Source organism: Psammomys obesus, unplaced genomic scaffold (assembly GCF_907164565.1).
Source record: "Psammomys obesus unplaced genomic scaffold, mPsaObe1.curated_primary_1811, whole genome shotgun sequence".
Lineage (NCBI taxonomy): Eukaryota > Metazoa > Chordata > Mammalia > Rodentia > Muridae > Psammomys > Psammomys obesus.
Genome location: NW_026591598.1, coordinates 13354376 through 13372023, shown reverse-complemented (window position 1 = coordinate 13372023; position 17648 = coordinate 13354376). Strand labels below are relative to the sequence as shown.

At 48.9% G+C, this 17648-nt stretch overlaps 1 protein-coding gene across 10 annotated transcripts in view; it reads left to right on the top strand.

Moving 5' to 3' along the window:
• The first annotated feature begins 15022 nt into the window (after positions 1–15022).
• Srrm1 (serine and arginine repetitive matrix 1) overlaps positions 15023–17648 on the top strand; it is a 34053-nt gene continuing 31427 nt past the window's right edge. For 9 of the 10 annotated variants that reach the window (XM_055610781.1, XM_055610780.1, XM_055610778.1 and 6 more), the window contains exon 1: positions 15023–15103. In XM_055610781.1, the coding sequence (XP_055466756.1) occupies positions 15083–15103 (21 nt within the window). In that variant the 5' untranslated portion in view covers positions 15023–15082. Of the gene's footprint in view, positions 15104–15369; positions 15458–17648 lie in introns of those variants that run through there. The other variant, XM_055610779.1, reaches the window with a different exon arrangement.

The following is a 17648-nucleotide window of genomic DNA, read 5'->3' as shown; positions in this document are numbered from 1 at the left end:
CACCTGTTTGGTGGCCACATGAATATCCTTCGTAGAATTTACCTTTCAGTCTTTCTTTGTTGTTGTTGTTTTCAAGACAGGGTTTCTTGCTTTGTAGACAGGCTGGCCTTGAACTCACAGAGATCCACCTGCCTCCGCCTCCCAGAGTGCCGGGATTACAGGAGTGCAACACCAAACCCAGCACCTTTCAGTCTGAAAGAACTTTTCAGAACTCTTATTTAGTTCTTCTTCTTTCAACATTGATTTCAAAGAGTTTTACAGACAAAAACATGTCATTTGCCATCCTGTGTCTTGCCTTTAAAAACAAGGATAGAGGCTGGATGAGGTGGCGCACGCCTTTGATCCCAACACTCGGGGAGGCAGAAGCAGGTGGATCTCTGTGGGTTCAAAGCTAACCTGGTCTACAAAGGATAGCCAAGGCTACACAGAGAAACCCTGTCTCATAAGTCCAAAGGAAAGAAAAAGAAAATCAAGGGTAGAGACTCTAAACACAATCAAGTTGACGTGGAAGACTTTGTGGTCTCTGTGGCCCGTGGAGGGCTGAGGACAAGCGTAGAGGCAGAGGAAAGCCTGCTGGGCCTCTTGGTGGAGACTGATGTTCATACCCTAAGCCAACCTTGCTGGATAAATTACACACCGCTGGGCATGCTGGGAAACACCCGTCATCCCAGTGGTCAGGAGTCAAAGGGCGGACTACCTCAGCTGAGGCCAACCTAGGCGCAGGGGAAGACCTTGTTTCATGGTCGTCATCCCACCTAGTCACAGCATAAAATTTCCTGTACACGTTGATTCTGGAAACAGAAGGTCTGGTGTGACATGTGTTAGTACAAAAGGCAAGACCGACCCCCAGTGCAGCCGTGGCCTTCTTCTCTTTTCTTTCTTCCGTGTATACACATTCCTGTGTGTACACAGGCCTGTGCGCCCACCAAGGTATTCCTGGAGGCCAGCTGTTGTGCTGCTCTCCGCCCTCTGTGAGGCAGGAGCTCTCACTGAAGGTGGAGCTCATCATTCTTTTGGCTAGGCTGGTGGCCCGAAGCTCTGGAGACCCCCTTGTCTCCATCTCCCTCCGGTGCTGAGGTTCCAAGTGTGAGCAGCGGGGCCCAGCTCTCCACAAGGTTGCTGCGCATGTGAACTTGGGACCTGGTGCTTGCCTCCCCCACCCGCTTTACCCACTGAGCCATCTCTTCTAAGTCTAAGATAATGTAGGTGAGGATTTGAACTCCAGATCCTCCTGCCTCTACCTCCCTAGTGCTAGGATTACAGGCTTGCACCCCTGCACCACCACGCTTTTTTTCTATGAGAGAACCCAGGGCCCTACCCTACCAGCTGAGCCTACCCTACCAAACAGCCTGTGCTGTTTCCTTTCAAAGGTCACATTATTATTGATTTTGGAGTGTGTGTGTGTGTGTGTGTGTGTGTGTGTGTGTGTGTGTGCGCGTGTGTGCGGGCGCCCCTGTTCCCCACACGGAAATTATCTAATCAGTCCAGCACCACTTGCCCTCCTCCACTTTATTGTGCTGTTGCCTCCTTTGGAGTGGAGCATCTGGACTGATCAGAATTACAGCAAGGACAGCAGAAAGAAGAGCAGGGCAAAGCCGGGCGCTGACGGGCATCTGCTCGCCTTCTGCCTCTCACTTTCGTGCTCAGTTTCCTGGCTGCAAGCCAACATCCGAGAGCAACAGACACAGCACGAAACATTCTAGAATGCCCCTCTCATGGAGGAGACAGAAACTAAGGGCCACACAGCACAAACCTGTGTGTAGAGGAAGGCCCTCGGAGGGGTTCTCTGAAGATCTTGCTGGAGCACCCAGCACAGCATGGAGCCATTGGGCAAGTATGGGCTATGAGGAAAGGCACTGTGGAAGGGAGAGGGAGCACTGTGGAAGAGTGAGGTCTTGGAAGAACGGAAGGAGAGGAAGAGAGAGCAAGAAGAAAGCTATGCAGGACAGAGACACTTCCATTTAGCAAAAACCCAAAAGAAGAGGAGGAGGGAGGCTCCGGTGGGGAGGACCATCCATGTTTTGTTATTTTAAAAGGCAACGGAGAGCTGTTGAAAATTCGTGAGCACAGGTGTGGTGGGGTGGCTCAGTGAATATACACGTACTAACAAACATCACAAACAACAACAAACCTGGGTTCAATGCCCAGGACCCACGTGTGGAAGGAAAAGCTGATTCCCAGAGCTATCCTCTGACTGCTCCACACATGCACACAGAAAAATGTAATAAATAATTTAAGGGAAGAAAATGCTGGGCTTAAGAGGCTCAGTGGGTCAGAGCTCAGTGGTTCAGTGCTTCCAGAGGCAGCCCGGAGTGTGATTCCCAGCACATCAGGTAGCTCAAAACCACCTGTAACCTCAGTTTCAGGGGATCTGGTGTCTGTGGCCTCTGAGTGCATGGGGACACACACATTGGAGATATTGACCATTAAATAAACAACAGTGCTTGACCAGGGACAACAGACACCGCTATCTGTATCAGAGTGAGTTCTAAGTCCAGCCACCATATGCAGAACAGGCCAGCGTGGGAGAGGCTGGAGGCGAGGCGAACAAGACAGAGTCTGTTACCCAGCACAGCAGGCACATCTGTGTGTTCTAGTTTTTAAACGCCTGTTCTAAATAGCCCTCAAATTGTCCTGTTTTTCTTTTTTCCTTTCTTTTAAAAGTAGCTATTTGTGGGTGTACACTAACCCAACAAAAATGTCTCCAGGAGTTGTCTGAAGCCCACTGGATGGGAACACACAGCAGGGGCATTGTCTCAGCTCTATAGCCCTTTGTCCTGGGACAACCATTCTGTCCATAGCAATGTCCTGGCAAAGAAGCAAACGGCAACAGCTTAGCAGATGCTGCTGCACCAGAGCCCCTTCTGGGGTCCTTAGGAAGCCCTTTGTGTATCAGCCCAGGTATCAAGTTCAATCTTCTGAATGAATAAAGTTTTCCTGGATCTCTAGCCACTTTGTTTTACTCGGCATAGCATCTCTCTACGTTCCCCAGGTGGCCTCAACTCTCCATCCTCTTGCCTCCTGATCGATGGGACACCGGGCTTTTTTTGCTAGGCTCAGATTCACCCTGCGCTCTTCCGGAACGCTGCACCACCTTAAATGACCCCAGAAAAGCACACCAGCATATCCCCAGCTTCCTCAAGCTGTGCAGTTCTGCTCTCAGAGTCATATTAGGAGTATAAGGAATTAAAAAATCAACCCACAGTGGTAGGAGGTGTCTACATCCTGGAACTGAAGGATAAGGAATCAGTGCTGAGGTCTGAGAGTGAAATGTCTTCCATGGGCTTGTGTGTGTGAATACATGGTCCCCAGCTGCCAGGGCTGTTTGGGAAGGTTGTGGAACCTTTCCAAGGTAGACCCTTGCTGGAGGAAGTACATTACTGGACACGACCTTATGGGTTTGTAGCCTGCCCTCACTTCCTGATCCTTGCTGCCTGCTTCTGCCAGGAAGTTCTTCAAATCCTAACCGACTGTACCCATCCAGTACAGATGGGTACAGAACTGTAAGCCAAAACAAGGCCTTTCTCCCCCAAGCTGTTTGGTCTAGGGATTTATTTCGGCAATGGAAAAGGAATTAAGAGAGTTTGTGGTCAATAACAAATGTCAAAAATAAATAAATAATAAATAAATATAGATAAAGGTCATGCCTTTTTCTTGTGCTGCAGCCTTATGCTTGTCCCCAGCCCAGAGGGTTCCACCACGCTCCCCACCTCGGGGTGCACTGTGCACTGTCCCCCTGGACACAGAAAATAACACCCTTGCCTCCTAATTCTTCCCACTTCATCCCGAACCATCCGTCCTCCTCTCCTCCTCAACCTTAGATCGTTCCTCCAATTCACTTAACCCACCGTTGCATCACAAACAAAGTCCCAGCCACGGGTGGTGGCGTGAGTCTGTCATCGGTGTTCGGTGAGCGGTGTGTGTGTGTGTGTGTGCGCGCGCGCGGGGGGGGGGGGGAAGAAGGGGGGGAAGAGGAAGAAGAGGAAGAGGAGGAAGAGGGGGAGGATGAGAAAGAGAAGGGAAGCGGAGGGAGAGAGAGAGGGGGAGGAGGAGGAGGAGGAGGAAGAAGAGGAGGAGGAACTTAAGGCCAGCCTAGGCCACATTCTGAGCTTGAGGCCAGCTTGAACCACATGAAACCTGTTCTTAAAAACCAAAAGGAGGCCACACTCATGTCAGAAGCCCAAGCCCACAGCCTCAGGGGTGTCTCGCTTTCTTCCTCAGTGTCTTTCTTTTAGCCCTAGTATTTGAAACCATATTATGATCTCTGTTAAACTCCAACCCTGCTTTTCTGTTTTGTTTCCCTGTGTAGCTTTGGCTGTCTTGGAACTCACTCTGTAGACCAGGCTGGCATGACCTCAGACTCACAGAGATCATCCCCCTGCCTCTGCCTCCTAAGTGCTGGGATTAAACGTGGGTACCACCACTGGCCGGCCAACCCTGCTTTTTAAAGCAGCAAGCAAACAAGCTGGGTAACAGGGCACGGCCATAATCCCAGGAGCAAATCTTTCTCACCAGGCCCACATCATCTCTATCACCATCCTCTCTGGTCAGAAGCCCACCACAGCCTCCTACTGAAACGGTGCCTGACATGTTTCCCTTCAAAGATGTAGCTCTTTTGTTTTACAGCTTCCAATCAGACGTCATTCTTATCATTATTCCCTGTGGAAGTGCATCTTTATTTAACGGCTGCTTCTTTTCATGTTATCTTTCTTTTAAAATGTTATCCTACGTGTGTATGTGTTTGCTCGCGTGCGTGCATGCATGCGCACCACGTGCATGCCTGATGCGTAGAGAAGCCACAAGAGGCCAACAGATGCCTTGGCAGTAGCGCTACATGTGTGTGTGGGCAGCCATATGGGTGCTGAGAACCGAACTTGGGTTCTCCGTAGGAGCAGCAAATACTCTTAACCACTGAGCCACCTCTCCAGCCCCTCATAATTTCTCTTTCTTTGGCTTTCCCTACTTTGCCAAAGATATACCTCAGGGTGATTTTCTTTGTATTTCCCTTCCATGTTTGTTACATTACATAGATTTAAAAAAAAAAAAAAAAAGATTCAGGCTGGAGGCATTGGCTCAGAGGGCTACTCTTGCGGAGGACCCAGGTTCAATTCCCAGCACCAACATGGCAGCTCACAGCTGCCTGTAACTCTTGTTCCAGGGATCACGACAGGGACCAGACACACACGTGATGTACAGACATACATGGAGGCAAACATTCATGAACAAGAAAATAAATAAAATAAAAACCTTACCCCGCCCCTCCAAAAAAAAGGGGAAGAAGGAGAGGAAAAAAGTAACCGAATTTGTGCAGGGTCCAAGAAAGTCAGAAAAGGGCAACATAGTCCCTGATACAGGAGCTGCAGATGGTTGTGAATCATAATGTGGGTGCTGGCAACTGAACCAGGTCCTCGCAGGGGCAATAAGTGTTTTTATCTGCTGAGCCATCTCTCCAGCCCCTTTCATAGACCTTTGAGTATATATATATTTTTTTAAAAATTTAGAAGTGTTTTGGGTAGTGCTTTAAAAGCATTTTCCTTTTTATTCTTCCTCTTTCTAGAAATTCTAACATGAAAATCAACACTGACATGCCCAAGACCAAGCCCTCACAAAGGGGAGCTGACCTGGTAGTAATTGAACTGTCTTCTGCCATAGAACTCAAAACTTTTCAGGGGAAAATGCGGTGTGCTAGCCTTTATACTAAATGTTTTTCTACTATGCACAGAATACAATACAGGTGTAAGAGGTTCAGCAAAACAGTAAACTTCATGAGTAGAGAAACAGCTCAGTGGTTAAAGGCCCTTGTTGCTCTTGCAGAGGAGTGGAGCTCAGTTCCCAGCACCCAGGTCAGACAGCTCACAACCACCTGTAACTCCAGCTCCAGGAGACCCAATGACCTCTTCTTGCTTCCATGAGCATTGGGCTCATGTGCACAACCACACATAGACGCACAATTTTTTTTAAAAAAATTTCCACATATAATTATAAATTTAAAAAGTCTTAAAATAACAACAGTTAACCATCACCTGTAAAGAAGAGAAAGATGTGCCCAAAGAGAGACATCCGTAATGCCGCAGGCACCGTCGGCAGGCAAAGAGCTCAAAGCAGCAGCAATCATGGTGTATAAGGGTGTGTAAGAAGGCTGGGCTTGCTGCAACATGCCTTCGACATCAGCACCTGGAGGCAGGAAACCAGAGGGTAGGAAATACGAGGCCAGCCTGAGCTACAGAGGAGGGGCTAGAGAGATGGTCCGTCGATTAAGAGTGCTTGTGTGCCTTCCAGAAGAGTGGAGTTTAGTTCCCAGCAGAGGTGCAGGCCAAAGCCCATGCCTGGTGGGCTTGCAGCCAAGACATAGGCCTGGAGGCCCAGGCAAGATGCTGCCTGGGATAAATGAGGAATCTCAGAAGGTCTTGAAGTGAGAAAGTATGAAGCTTTATTCCTGTGAAATTAAGGACAATATAAACCCTGGGCAGAGGGAGGGATTTTGAGGGTTTATGTGTTTGATTCTATGGGGTTGGGGGGTCAGGGATACTTTAATGGTCCTACCACAAGAAGGAAAATACAGCACTTAATTATCCTAAGGGTGGGGGAGACTCTCCAAGTACAGTTAAAGGTCACTGTTTAAGACTGAGCTCTCCTTAGCAGGTGGGTCTAGGAATTCTAGAAATCCGAAGATGCTTGCTAGAGCAGTTTCCTTATCAGGGAAGGGTCTGGCCTATAATTTTCCCTGAGGACTATGTGACCTCCTTATAAGACCTGGGATGCGGAAAGGCCTTTAGAATCCCACTGAGAAAAGGGCGGCCATCACCACAGATGGAGCACAATAAATGGTTATCTGGAGCTGAGTGACTTCAGCCTTACCCAGCGCAGCCCCACACTCCCCTTACCTTCCTGTCCTGACTCACTCCCACAGAGGCCAGCCAGGCCAGGATAAGATCCATCTGCACTTCCTCCTCCACCTCACCTGTTTTCCTAGAAACTTACAAGAATATTGGGCCTCTGGAATGCCAACCCTAAGCCTGTGGACCAGATCCTGAAGCTGGCTCTTCGTGCATGCTGGCTGTGTGGCGACTCACTTCTCTAAATCCCCACCTCATTCATCTGTAAACTGGCTCCGGAGCCTGAAGCCTGCTAGGGCTGCCATAACTGAACAGAAGCCTGGAAGGCCCAAACAACAGGACAGCAGTCATCCCAGAGAAGGGCCTTCCTAATGAGCTCACATAATTACTTAATTACTGCTGGAAAGCCCAGAAGGGTGTGGTTCTGCCAGGTAGGAGGCTTTTCATACAAAGGGGAGGGGCAGGAATTCAGCCTGTAACAACCGTTACTATTGTGCGTGCGTGAGTGTCCACAGAGGCCAGAGGGGTTGGATAGCCCTGGGTTGTAGTTACACGCAGTTGTGAGCTACCCAAAATGGGTTCTGAGAACCAAGCTTGGTCGGATCCTCTGCCAGGGCAGCTCAAAAGCAGCTCTTAAGCACTGAGCCCTCTCTAGACCCCCTACTTACTTTTGACCCAGAGTTTCATGTCATTCAGGCTGGCCTCAAACTTGATATGTATCAAGTGTGACTTTGAACTCCCGGTCCTCTTGCCTCCACCTCCCAATGTGGGGATTAACACATCTGGCTCAAGCCCGAGCACTTAAAAGATTAACTTAAAGCTGTATATCTATAATTGCTGTGTTACAAGTATTATAGAAAAGACATATCTTTTAGGGTGTGATGGCACGTGAGAGACAGAGGCAGGTGGATCTCTGTGAGTTCCTGGTAGCCAGGGCTACACAGTGAGACCCTGACCCAAAAAAGAAAGGAGGAGCAGGAAGGGAGAGGAGGTGGAGGGAGGAGAAAAGTGGATGGAGGGAGGAAAAAAGAGAAGGAAGGAGAGGAAGGGAGGGAAGATGACAGAGATGAGAGAACGCACAGGCTGGGGGAGAGAATTCTTGACACATCTCCCACTTCCCCCATCCACTGGCAATCCTCTTGCTTCTCCAGCCCTTATTTAATTTATTTATTATTGAAAAGGGGTCTCAGTATACAGCCCTAGCTGGCCTGAAACTCAATATGCAGATCTCAAACTCAAAGAGATCCGCCTGCCTCTGCCACCGCCGTGCTGGGATTAAAGGTGTGCACCGCTATGCCTAGTTCATCCCTTATTTTAAAAATACACAGCTGTGATTTACATGCCTATGATCTTAGCATATGTAAGGTGGAGAACAGAAGAATCAGAGGCTCGAGATCATTCTACGCTACACAGAGAGTTAAGAGATAAAAAAATTAAAACTAACAAAAACATGCACACAGTTGTCTGACTCTAACTGTTGAGACCTTAAAAGGGAAGAAAATGCAAGGAACATGGTTACATTTTCCTTTGATGCCTGCTGCTACCTCCTCCCAGCTGCCCGGTAACATCCCAGGCTTTACACTTCCTCTGTGTCCCTTAAGAACGAACACATAGCAGGGGACCAGCATCAAACAGCAAGTCACGCCCAAGCCCGGGCCTACGGTTGCTCAGAGCAGACCCTCTCTCTACCCCCCACCCCCGCCATCCTGAGAGGGAAGAGCGCCATCTAGTGATTCGATATTTACTTGCAGGTTGTTTTTCACATTATTTTCAAATTTTTACTTACGTTAATTTATTATTATTTGTATGCCGCATCAGCTGGCATCCTTACTCCCAGAGCCATTTTGGCAGCTGTGGTAGGTTATGAGATTTTTTTCCCCCATTTTTCTGTATTGAGGATTGGAGCAAGGGCCTTGGATATGTTAGGCAAACACTCTGCCAGTAAGCCTTTTGTTATTTTTTGGTTTTTCAAGACAGGGTTTCTCTGTGTAGCCCTGGTCATCCTGGAATTCACTCTGTAGACCAGGCTGGCCTTGAACTTAGAAAGCCGCCCGCCTCTGCCTCCTGAGTGCTGGCATTATGCTTCGTGTCACTACACTCAGCTGAAAGGTTTGTTATTTAGTGTATGTCCATGTGCCTGGGTGAGTTTATGGCCCCATGTGTGTGGCGGTGCCCACCGAGGCCAGGTGGTTGTGTGCCACCAGATGTGGGCGCCGGAAAAGAAGTCTGGGTCCTCCGGAAGAACAGCACGTGCTCTCACCTGCTGAGCCATACCTCAGCCCAGCTTTTGCGATAGGAACAGCTCACTATACATCCCTAGATGGTCTGGGACTTGCTGCGTAAGGCCAGGTGCCTGCCTCTGCCTCTTGAGCGCCAGGGTTGAAGGTGCAGTTTTACTCGAAACTGAGGGAACAGGTAGAGAAGCTCTCCAGTCACCTTCCTCCCCGAAGTCGCACTTCCTGCCTCACTGCCCCGCAAACGGCCCTAGGTCCCATCCTGGCAAGACTGACTTGCCACAGTTTCCCTCTCTACGTGCCTGGCTGCCTTGTAGAGAGTGTTGTTTTGTTTTGCAGAAGTTGTGATTGGCACAGTGGGCCTCTTTAAGTAACATTATATCTGCTGTTAAAATTTCAGACTTTAGCCAGGGAAGGGTGGCATGCATGTTTCATACCAGCACTGGGGAGGCAGAGGCAGATGGATCTCTGTGAGTTCGAGGCCAGCCTGGTCTACAGAGTAAGTCCAGGACAGCCAGAGCTACAGAGACACCCTGTCTCAAAAAAAAAAAAAAAAAAAAAAAAAAAAAATTCAGACTTTATTGATAAAGGTTTACTCTCGTATCCAAGAGTTTGCTCTATACTAGAACACTTAATTGTGCCACAGATCTCTTATTTTTTATTTCTTGGGACTAACTTTTGTTTTGTCTGAGGCAATGTCTTTCTATGTGTCCAGACTGGCCTGGAACTCAGAATCCTCCTACCTCAGCCTCCCAAGTGCTGGAATTACATACAGGCACTGCCAAGTCCAGCCTCACCGTATTGGTTTTAATAACTATCTACTCAGTTATTTAGCATATGCACTTAGCACCAAATACTTTGCTTTGAAGAGAAACAGAGGGAGAGAAAGGAAGAGAGAAAAGGAGGGAAAGACAGAAAAGAGAGAGAGAGGAAGTTTGTCCTCAAAGAGGTTTTACCTTCAGGAAGCAAGGTAGAAACTAGTGTAGAGTGTATTCACTGAAGGGAGGGGTCAAGCAGGGAGCCCCTCCCCTCCCCCTCTTTTTTGGAAGCTCTTCGCCCACAGACATTTTAAGGCTTGTTTAACTGTCTGGTGTTCAGGCTCCACCAGTGAGGTACAGTCCCCACCTAACCAAAGGGTGTCAGTGGGACTCCGTCAGCCAGTAATAACCACGTGGTAAGTATTGGGTCCCACTTGGAAAAGCGTACTGGAAGGAGCTCTATCCAGAATAAACCTTAGGGAAAGAACTGGAGACGGCTGGTTAAAAAACAGGGTTTGGTTGGTGCTAGGCACAGAAAGGCAAGGCAGAGTGAGGGCTGGATATAGCTCATGGAAGAGAATGTGCTTAGCATGTGTCAGGTCCCACATTCAATCCACAATCAGTCAGCCAATCTGTCGGTCAGTAACATTTGCCAGGCACAGTCACTGAGGCCTGGAATCCCAACAGTTGGAAGGTAGAGACAGGAGGGTCTGGAGTTCAAGGTTATTATCAACCATGGCCACTCTGGGTTACAGGACTCCCTGTTACAATAAATAGGACAAAAATAAGAAGACAACAAACAAGAAAGTAACAGAAAAAAAGAGTGTGATAGTGGTGCATACCTTTATTCCTGGCAGAGGCAGGCGGATCTGAGTTCAAGGCTAGCCTGCTCTACAGAGTGAGCTCTAGGATGGCCAGGATACACAGAGAAGCCCTGTCTCAAAATAACAACAAAAAACCAAAAACAAAAAAGAAACAAGGCAGAGAGGAGAAACATAGGCTGGGAGGGAACAGTGGATTCAAACTGAGGGGAGAGAATATGTTTAAAGTCCTGAGGGCATAGTCCATCACTGAGCAGAAGATACAAACTATTCTCAACACCACAGGAAACCCCCCCCCCTTTTTTTTATTATTTTGTTTCATGACAGTCTCTTACTAGGTTGTCCAGGCCAGCCTGTAACTCATAATCCTCCTACCTGGGTCTTCCAAGGGGCTGTGATTACAGGCATGTGCCCATGCCTGGCTCTTCTCTGCTATGGTTCATACCCTTGCGTAATCCTCTCCCTACTGCACACGGGTAATCAGTAGAATTAACAGGACAGTGTAAAAACTATGCCTATGTGTCTTTGGAGCTTCTTTCATACTTGTGTTCTCTTTTGGAGCACCTGCTCTGGAGGAAAGCATCTTTCTAATGTTGCCAAGTCATGAAGTTAGCCCAGGGACAGCACACTGTGGGCAAGGAACTGAGGCTGCTTGCCAACAGCCCTGTGGATCATATCCAACGTTCTGAGAGACCTAAGCCAGAGCCATTTACTTAAGCAACTCTGGATTCCTGACCCACAGAAACTTTGAGATGATAATTTATTGTTTTAAGTTTGGGGATAACCAGTTACGCGTGATCCTTGGTGATGCTCACCGAGCCTTTTTAACCTTTATTTGTGGTGCTGTAGATCGAACCTAGGGCAAGCACCCTACCACTGAGTGACATCCCTAGACCTACAGACAGGGAGGGAGAGAATGTAGGCAGATGTGGGGAGTAGTCCAGATGTGGGGTGCCAGCCTAGAACTACATTCACTCAACAAGCTAAGGTGCTGCTCCATATGTTCACTGGGCTTAAAATAAAAAAGTAAGTTTGGTCAGTAGGGGCAACTCTCCGACACCCCATCTCATAAGCAAACTTAATTTATTAATTTCAGACAAGGTTTCTCTACATAGTCTGGCTGTTCTCAAACTCACAGGGACCCACTTGCCTCTGCCTCCAAAAGGCTGGGAATAAAGACATGCACACCTCACCCAACTCAAAAGCAAACATTTTTTAAATGGGTTGAAGATGTAGTTTAAATGTCTGACTACACAGAGCCCTGAGTTCAAGCCTCACTATTAAAGAGCAAGGAAAATTAAAAGAAATACAGAGAGAAGACAGTAAAAAAATGTTATGGAAAGGGCAGCTGCCATTTTAGGATGGCTGGTCAGAAAAGGGTTACCTACAGAAATAACAACTAAGTGGCTTTTTCTTTGTTTGAGATAGGCACTCACTAAGTCGTCTTGGCTGGCCTGGAGCACCTTAGTTACTTCCGAGTCACTGAGGCTGACAGATTTACAGGCTAAAAACCTGCCAGTTCAAGTCTAACCTGTTTGAAAGCAGACAAAAGTCTGTAGTTTAGAACAGCATAAAGTCAAGGGCTGGGTGGGGAGGGGGTGGGGAAGTGGCTGGGGGAGCAGGTGGGAGAAGCCGTTGGAGATATAGCTCAAATGTTACAGCCTAAAGCTCTGAGGGATGTGAAGAGGAAGAACACACCCGTGGAGTGAAGGTGGAGGAAGGAGCTTTGTCACAGTAAGCAGTCTGGGCTTTACCTGGAGGACAATAGAAAGCCTCTTTGGGCTTTAAGTGGAAAGTGACAGGATCCAGATACTCATCTTAGAAAATCAGGTTGGCTACAGCTGGGGTGAGACATCAACCCTGAAGGCAAGAAAAATCGTTAATGTGTTTTTGCACAGATCCTTAATCCAAAAGACCAGCGTTAAAGCCACAAGGGCAAGCAGGGGTGGTTCTCCCTTTAATTCCAGAGGCTGGTGGACCTCTGTTGCGTTCGAGACCAGCCTGGTCTGTATAGTGAGTCCCAGGACAGCTTGAACTATACAATGAGACCCTGTCTTGGGGGCGGGGGTGCTGGGTGGCTAAGAACACTAAGCTCTTGGCGAGGACCCAGGTTCAGTCCCCAGCATCCAAGAGGTGACTAACAACAGTCTGTAACTTCAGTTCTGGGAGATTCAATGCTCTGTTGTCCTTCTTGGACACTGCACGCATGCAGTGCACAAAGACATCCATGCAGGTAGCAGAGCCAAACACATAAAAGTAATCTTAACAAAGTATAGCTAGGCTGGGTGGTGGTGGTGCACGCCTTTAATCCCCTCATCTGAGGTAGAGGCAGGCAGATCTCTGTGAGTTCAAGGCCAGCCTGGTCTATAGAGGGAGTTGCAGGACAGCTAGTGCCCCACAGAGAAACCCTGTCTTAAAAAAAACAATATATGTATGTATGTATGTATGTATGTCTTTTTTTTGTTGGTTTTTTTTTTTTTTTTTTTTTGGAACAAAGTATTACTATGTAGCTCTGGGTGTCCTGGAACTCACAGATTTGTTTCCTGACTGCCAGGGTTAAAGACCTGCATCATCATGCCCAGCATTTTAGACAGGGTGTTGTTTTCTTTTGTTTTTTCCCCCACCCAGGATGGCTTCAAACTCAGAATCCTCAGACTCCCTCTGTCTCCCTGGTGCTGGGATTACAGGCTTGCCCTACCATAACCCATTGTTAAATATTGAGATGCAGAAGTCAAGATTTGACAGCTGTGGAGTATAAAAAGAATGATTGGAGGAAGGTGGCATCATTCCTTATGAGAAACAAAAGGTTGAAGGACAAGTGAAAAAAAAGTATTAGAAGGTGCTAAAAGCTGGGGGGGGGGGGTGTTGTGGCTCCTCTCTGAGGGAGAGTTGAGTGAAATTTGAAGATTGCCAAGTTACCTAGTTGTTGCCTACCCCAGTCAGAGGTTTCATGAAGATCAGAGGCAGGGCTAAAACTTGGACAGCAGGGCCAAACTTAGGAAATTCAAGCAGTGAGTGGGACTGAGGCCGAAGGGATCAAAAAAAGGGCGATTCTGACCTTTGAAGGGATGAGAGAGAGAAACCACTGGAGACTTTTTAGCAGAAGAATGCCTACTTTGTTTTTCGAGATGGGTTTCTCTGTGTAGCCTTTGGTGTAGTAGAATCTTGCAGACCAGGATAGCCTTGAACTCACAGAGAGGTGCTTACGGTTTTCTGCAGTGTCAGCGGGCCTCCTTTGGAATGGATGCTGGGTGGAAAGGTCAGAAATAGGGGTGTCTGTTACAGAGCTAGTGCAAGAATTCGAGTCAGATAAAGGGACCTTGTGCTTTCATCATAGCGGCATGTGGATTTCCTCATGGCTTGGAAGTGGGATGTGCAGGAAAGAGGATGCTCAACACCAAGATTTATCCTAAACAAAGGAAAGCTATTGATTGCTATCTACACAGTCAGAAGGATCGAAGGCAGCCTCCTTGGCGCCCCTCCCCCCGTTTTGCTTGCTTTGGTGATTTTGATAGAGATGGGCCTAGTCAGGTCTGGTCTGCAATGTCTACGGGTATCCAAGTGGGAAGCAAAAAAAGTGCCTGGAGATATGCACGTTTACACTGACACTTTGAGGGCAGACATAGCAGTTTCACATTTTTTTTTATCCATGAAAAAGCCTAAGAGGAGCGTGTCTGTGGAGGAGGTAACGATACAAGGTGGCTCCCGAAAGCTTCCTGAGAAGGGGAGAAAGCGCTTGATGGACATGCTGGAGGGCCGGCCTTGGCTCTCTTCCACTTCCTGCCCTTCGGCGAGCTTTCGCAGCTCAAGTACAGAAAGGTAACCAATGGCCACCTCAAGCCCAAGCCAGAGGCGACGCACATCCGGCGAGCGCGCGGATTTCATTCGTGCTGACACTCCAGGGTCCAGCCCGCGGGCAACCCCCTAAAGCCCACCCATATCTTCACTTTCACAACGACAACACGGGAGGTGGCGGGCCCTGGCCATCGGGCAGCCTCACCAGTAACACCCCCGGGACACCTTTCTCCTCCATAACTTCCCCGTCCTACCCCAAGACCGAGGCCTCCCCCCCCCCCCCCCGCCTACGGGTCGAAGGAAGGCCCAACTCCAGTAGCGCGCACACGGCTGATCACGCGCCACAAAAGGATGTGTGGGGTGGGGAGACCCAAGGGCTCGTCCTCCCATTTCCATTGGTCACGCTCGCCGGACTCGCCTCCCCCCCCATTGAGGAAGGCTGCCGCCCTGGAGCGCTTGCGCATGCGCGGCGGCCTCTCGGCGTACTGCGCAGGCGCAGCCGCACGCCCGCCGGAGGGGGCGGGCGTAGAGGCGCGCGCAGCCTCCCGGCGCTGGGCTCTCGTCTGCCGGTCCCGCCCTCCGTCGCGGCGGCGCGGTGCACGCTGGGATAGGGAGCGATCTCCGAGCGAGGCAGCAAGATGGACGCGGGATTCTTCCGCGTAAGTGGAAGCGCGGGGAGCTGGGGGCGGGAGGGAGGCGAGAGGCTTGTTTGTTAAGACCCGACAGGAGGCTCAAACTCGGGCCCCGGCGGCCCGTGGAGGGAGGCCTTAGAGACCCCGAGGGGGCCTGCGGCCAGCGCGCCCGGTCCTTGGCGTTGCGGCCGAGACCGGTGCGCCTCTGCGCAGTCTCCTCCTCCGGGATCGTCCCCCCCTACGCGGCGGCGGCGGCCGGAAAATGGCGGCGGGAATGGGCCGGAGCGGAACCTCACGGGCCGCCTAGCGGGCCTTGCGGGCCGGGCGCCGGGGCTTGCGGCCTAGCGGCGCCCGGAGGAGGAAGTCCCTAGGGAGAGGCCGGTGGGAAGCCTGAGGCGGGCGCGGGCCACGGCTTTGGGGTGCGACCGAGAGAGGCCCTTGAGGAGGGGGCCTTTATTGGCGGCGGCTTCGGGGAAAGCCAGCGGCCCCACGTACCGCGTCCACGCTCCGGGCCTTCAGCTCGCGCGGAGGCGCGGGGTCAGAGTTCGTGAGCGCTCCCGCCCAATTTGATAGCTCTTCGGGGAGGAACTCAGATAGTCTGTACTTGGAACATTTGAATCCGAGGCTCTGGGGGTGGGGGGGCGAGCTGTGTGTGCGAGGGCGGAGGCAGATTACGGTGCGAATCCACTCCGCTCCTCGCCGGCACCCTTGCCCAGCACAGGCAGGGGACGTTTCCTTGTTGGAGTTGGTACACGCATCCCCACACACACTAAGGCAGTTTATTAGGTGGGAGCCATCCACTCTTGAAGGAAATGAAATCTGGTCGGGCTCCAGATGGATGAGAACCGACACTCTGTGGGATTAAAAGTAGCCACGATCCCCTTCAGGGATTGCTGATTCTTTTAATGCAGGGTAGAACCATATAGAGACTGCTTGGTAAAAGTCCAAGGCCCAGCTAACTGTAATTCGGCTTAGTTTTGCATTCCCTAGATCGACTGTGTAATTTGCTGTTGGTGTGAGGTTTCTTTTTTTTTTTTCTTCCTTCCTTTCTTTCTTTCTTTTTTTTAAAGAAAAGAATTGGAAGGAAGAAAGAGGGTTTAATAAAGATGCCTCTTGTGACTGGGTATGTAGTTTATGAGAGCTTGCCTAACCTGAACAAGACTCTGGGTTCTATCTCCAGCACCCCAAATCTTTGCACTACAAATTAGTCATCCACAGTAGTATTCTAAGCGTTTAACCTTTTGTAGTAGTGACTACTCATTGTTTCTTAAGGCGCCGAAGTTACACTTAAAAACAATTAAAGGTTTATTTTACCAGTTATTTCTAATCTCTCTCCTTTTTTATGGTTTTTTTTTTTTGGTTGTTTTGTTTTTTTTTTTTTTTTTGAGGCATGGTTTCTCACTGTTGGCCTGGCTATCCTGGAACCCTGTAGACCAGGCTAGCCTTGAACTCAGAGAACTGCCAGCCTCTGCCTAGTGCTGGCACTAAAAGGGTGCACCACCGTCACCTCTCCTGTCAATTATTTCTAGTGGAAAGAAGATTGAATAAAGTAAATTAGTCACTTTATCACTAATAAAGTAAATTAGCTGCTTCTTTGAAGTAAACAGAATCTGGAAAAGAATCCAGCTTTTAAAATTATACTCTTTACATTTTCTTTTTTTTGTTTGTTTTGTTTTGTTTCTTTTTTAAGACAGGGTTTCTCTGTAGTAGCCATGGCTATCCTGGAACTCACAGAGATCCACCTGCCTCTGCCTCCCATTAACCCATGCTACACACTTGACCTGAGTTAAAAGATTTTAGATCAATTTTCTAGTACACTGCCAACCTAAATCTGAGAGAATTGCATTTAAGGTAGAAATGGTATCTGGTATTTGCTGAACAACAGCCACAGTAAATTTCTGTTTTTATTTTTGAGGAGGCAGTTGACAAGATCTTGATACACAAGTCAGGCTGTCTTTGGACTCTAATTTTAACGATTGCCTATCCCCAATATTAGGATTAAAGGTGTAGGCCACCACTCCCAGCCCCAAAACTCTTCTCCCTGCCTTCCTTCCGTCCTTCCTTTCTGTTTTGTTTGTTTGTTTTGTTTTCAAGACAGGGTTTCTCAGTGTAGCCTTGGCTCTCCTAGACTCACTTTGTAGACCAGGCTGGCCATCCATCTGCCTCTCTGCTGGGATTACAGGGGTGTGCCGCTGCACCCAGCTTAAAAGACTTTTTCTTTAAGAACTTTGCAGAGCTATGGACCATGTTCAGGGCTTTGTATGTGCTAGCCAAGTTTTGTGCCACTTAGCTATGGCCTGCCAGGATCACTTTCCGGGTGACTTTAATAGGTTTGGTCTGCTAACTGATATGTACTAGTCACACATAAAGTCTATGTTGTGGCATTTTAGCACGTTTGCCATGTCATGATCAAATGAGGATAATCAGCCTTATCACTCCAGACATTCAGCCTTGGGGTTTTTGTTTTGTTTGTTTTTGGTGGGTTTTGTTTTGTTTGTTGCCTTATTTCCTCTGATCGGGGAAGTGAGTTTCTGAGGGTTTCTCTGCCTGTAGCCCTGGCTGTCCTGGAACT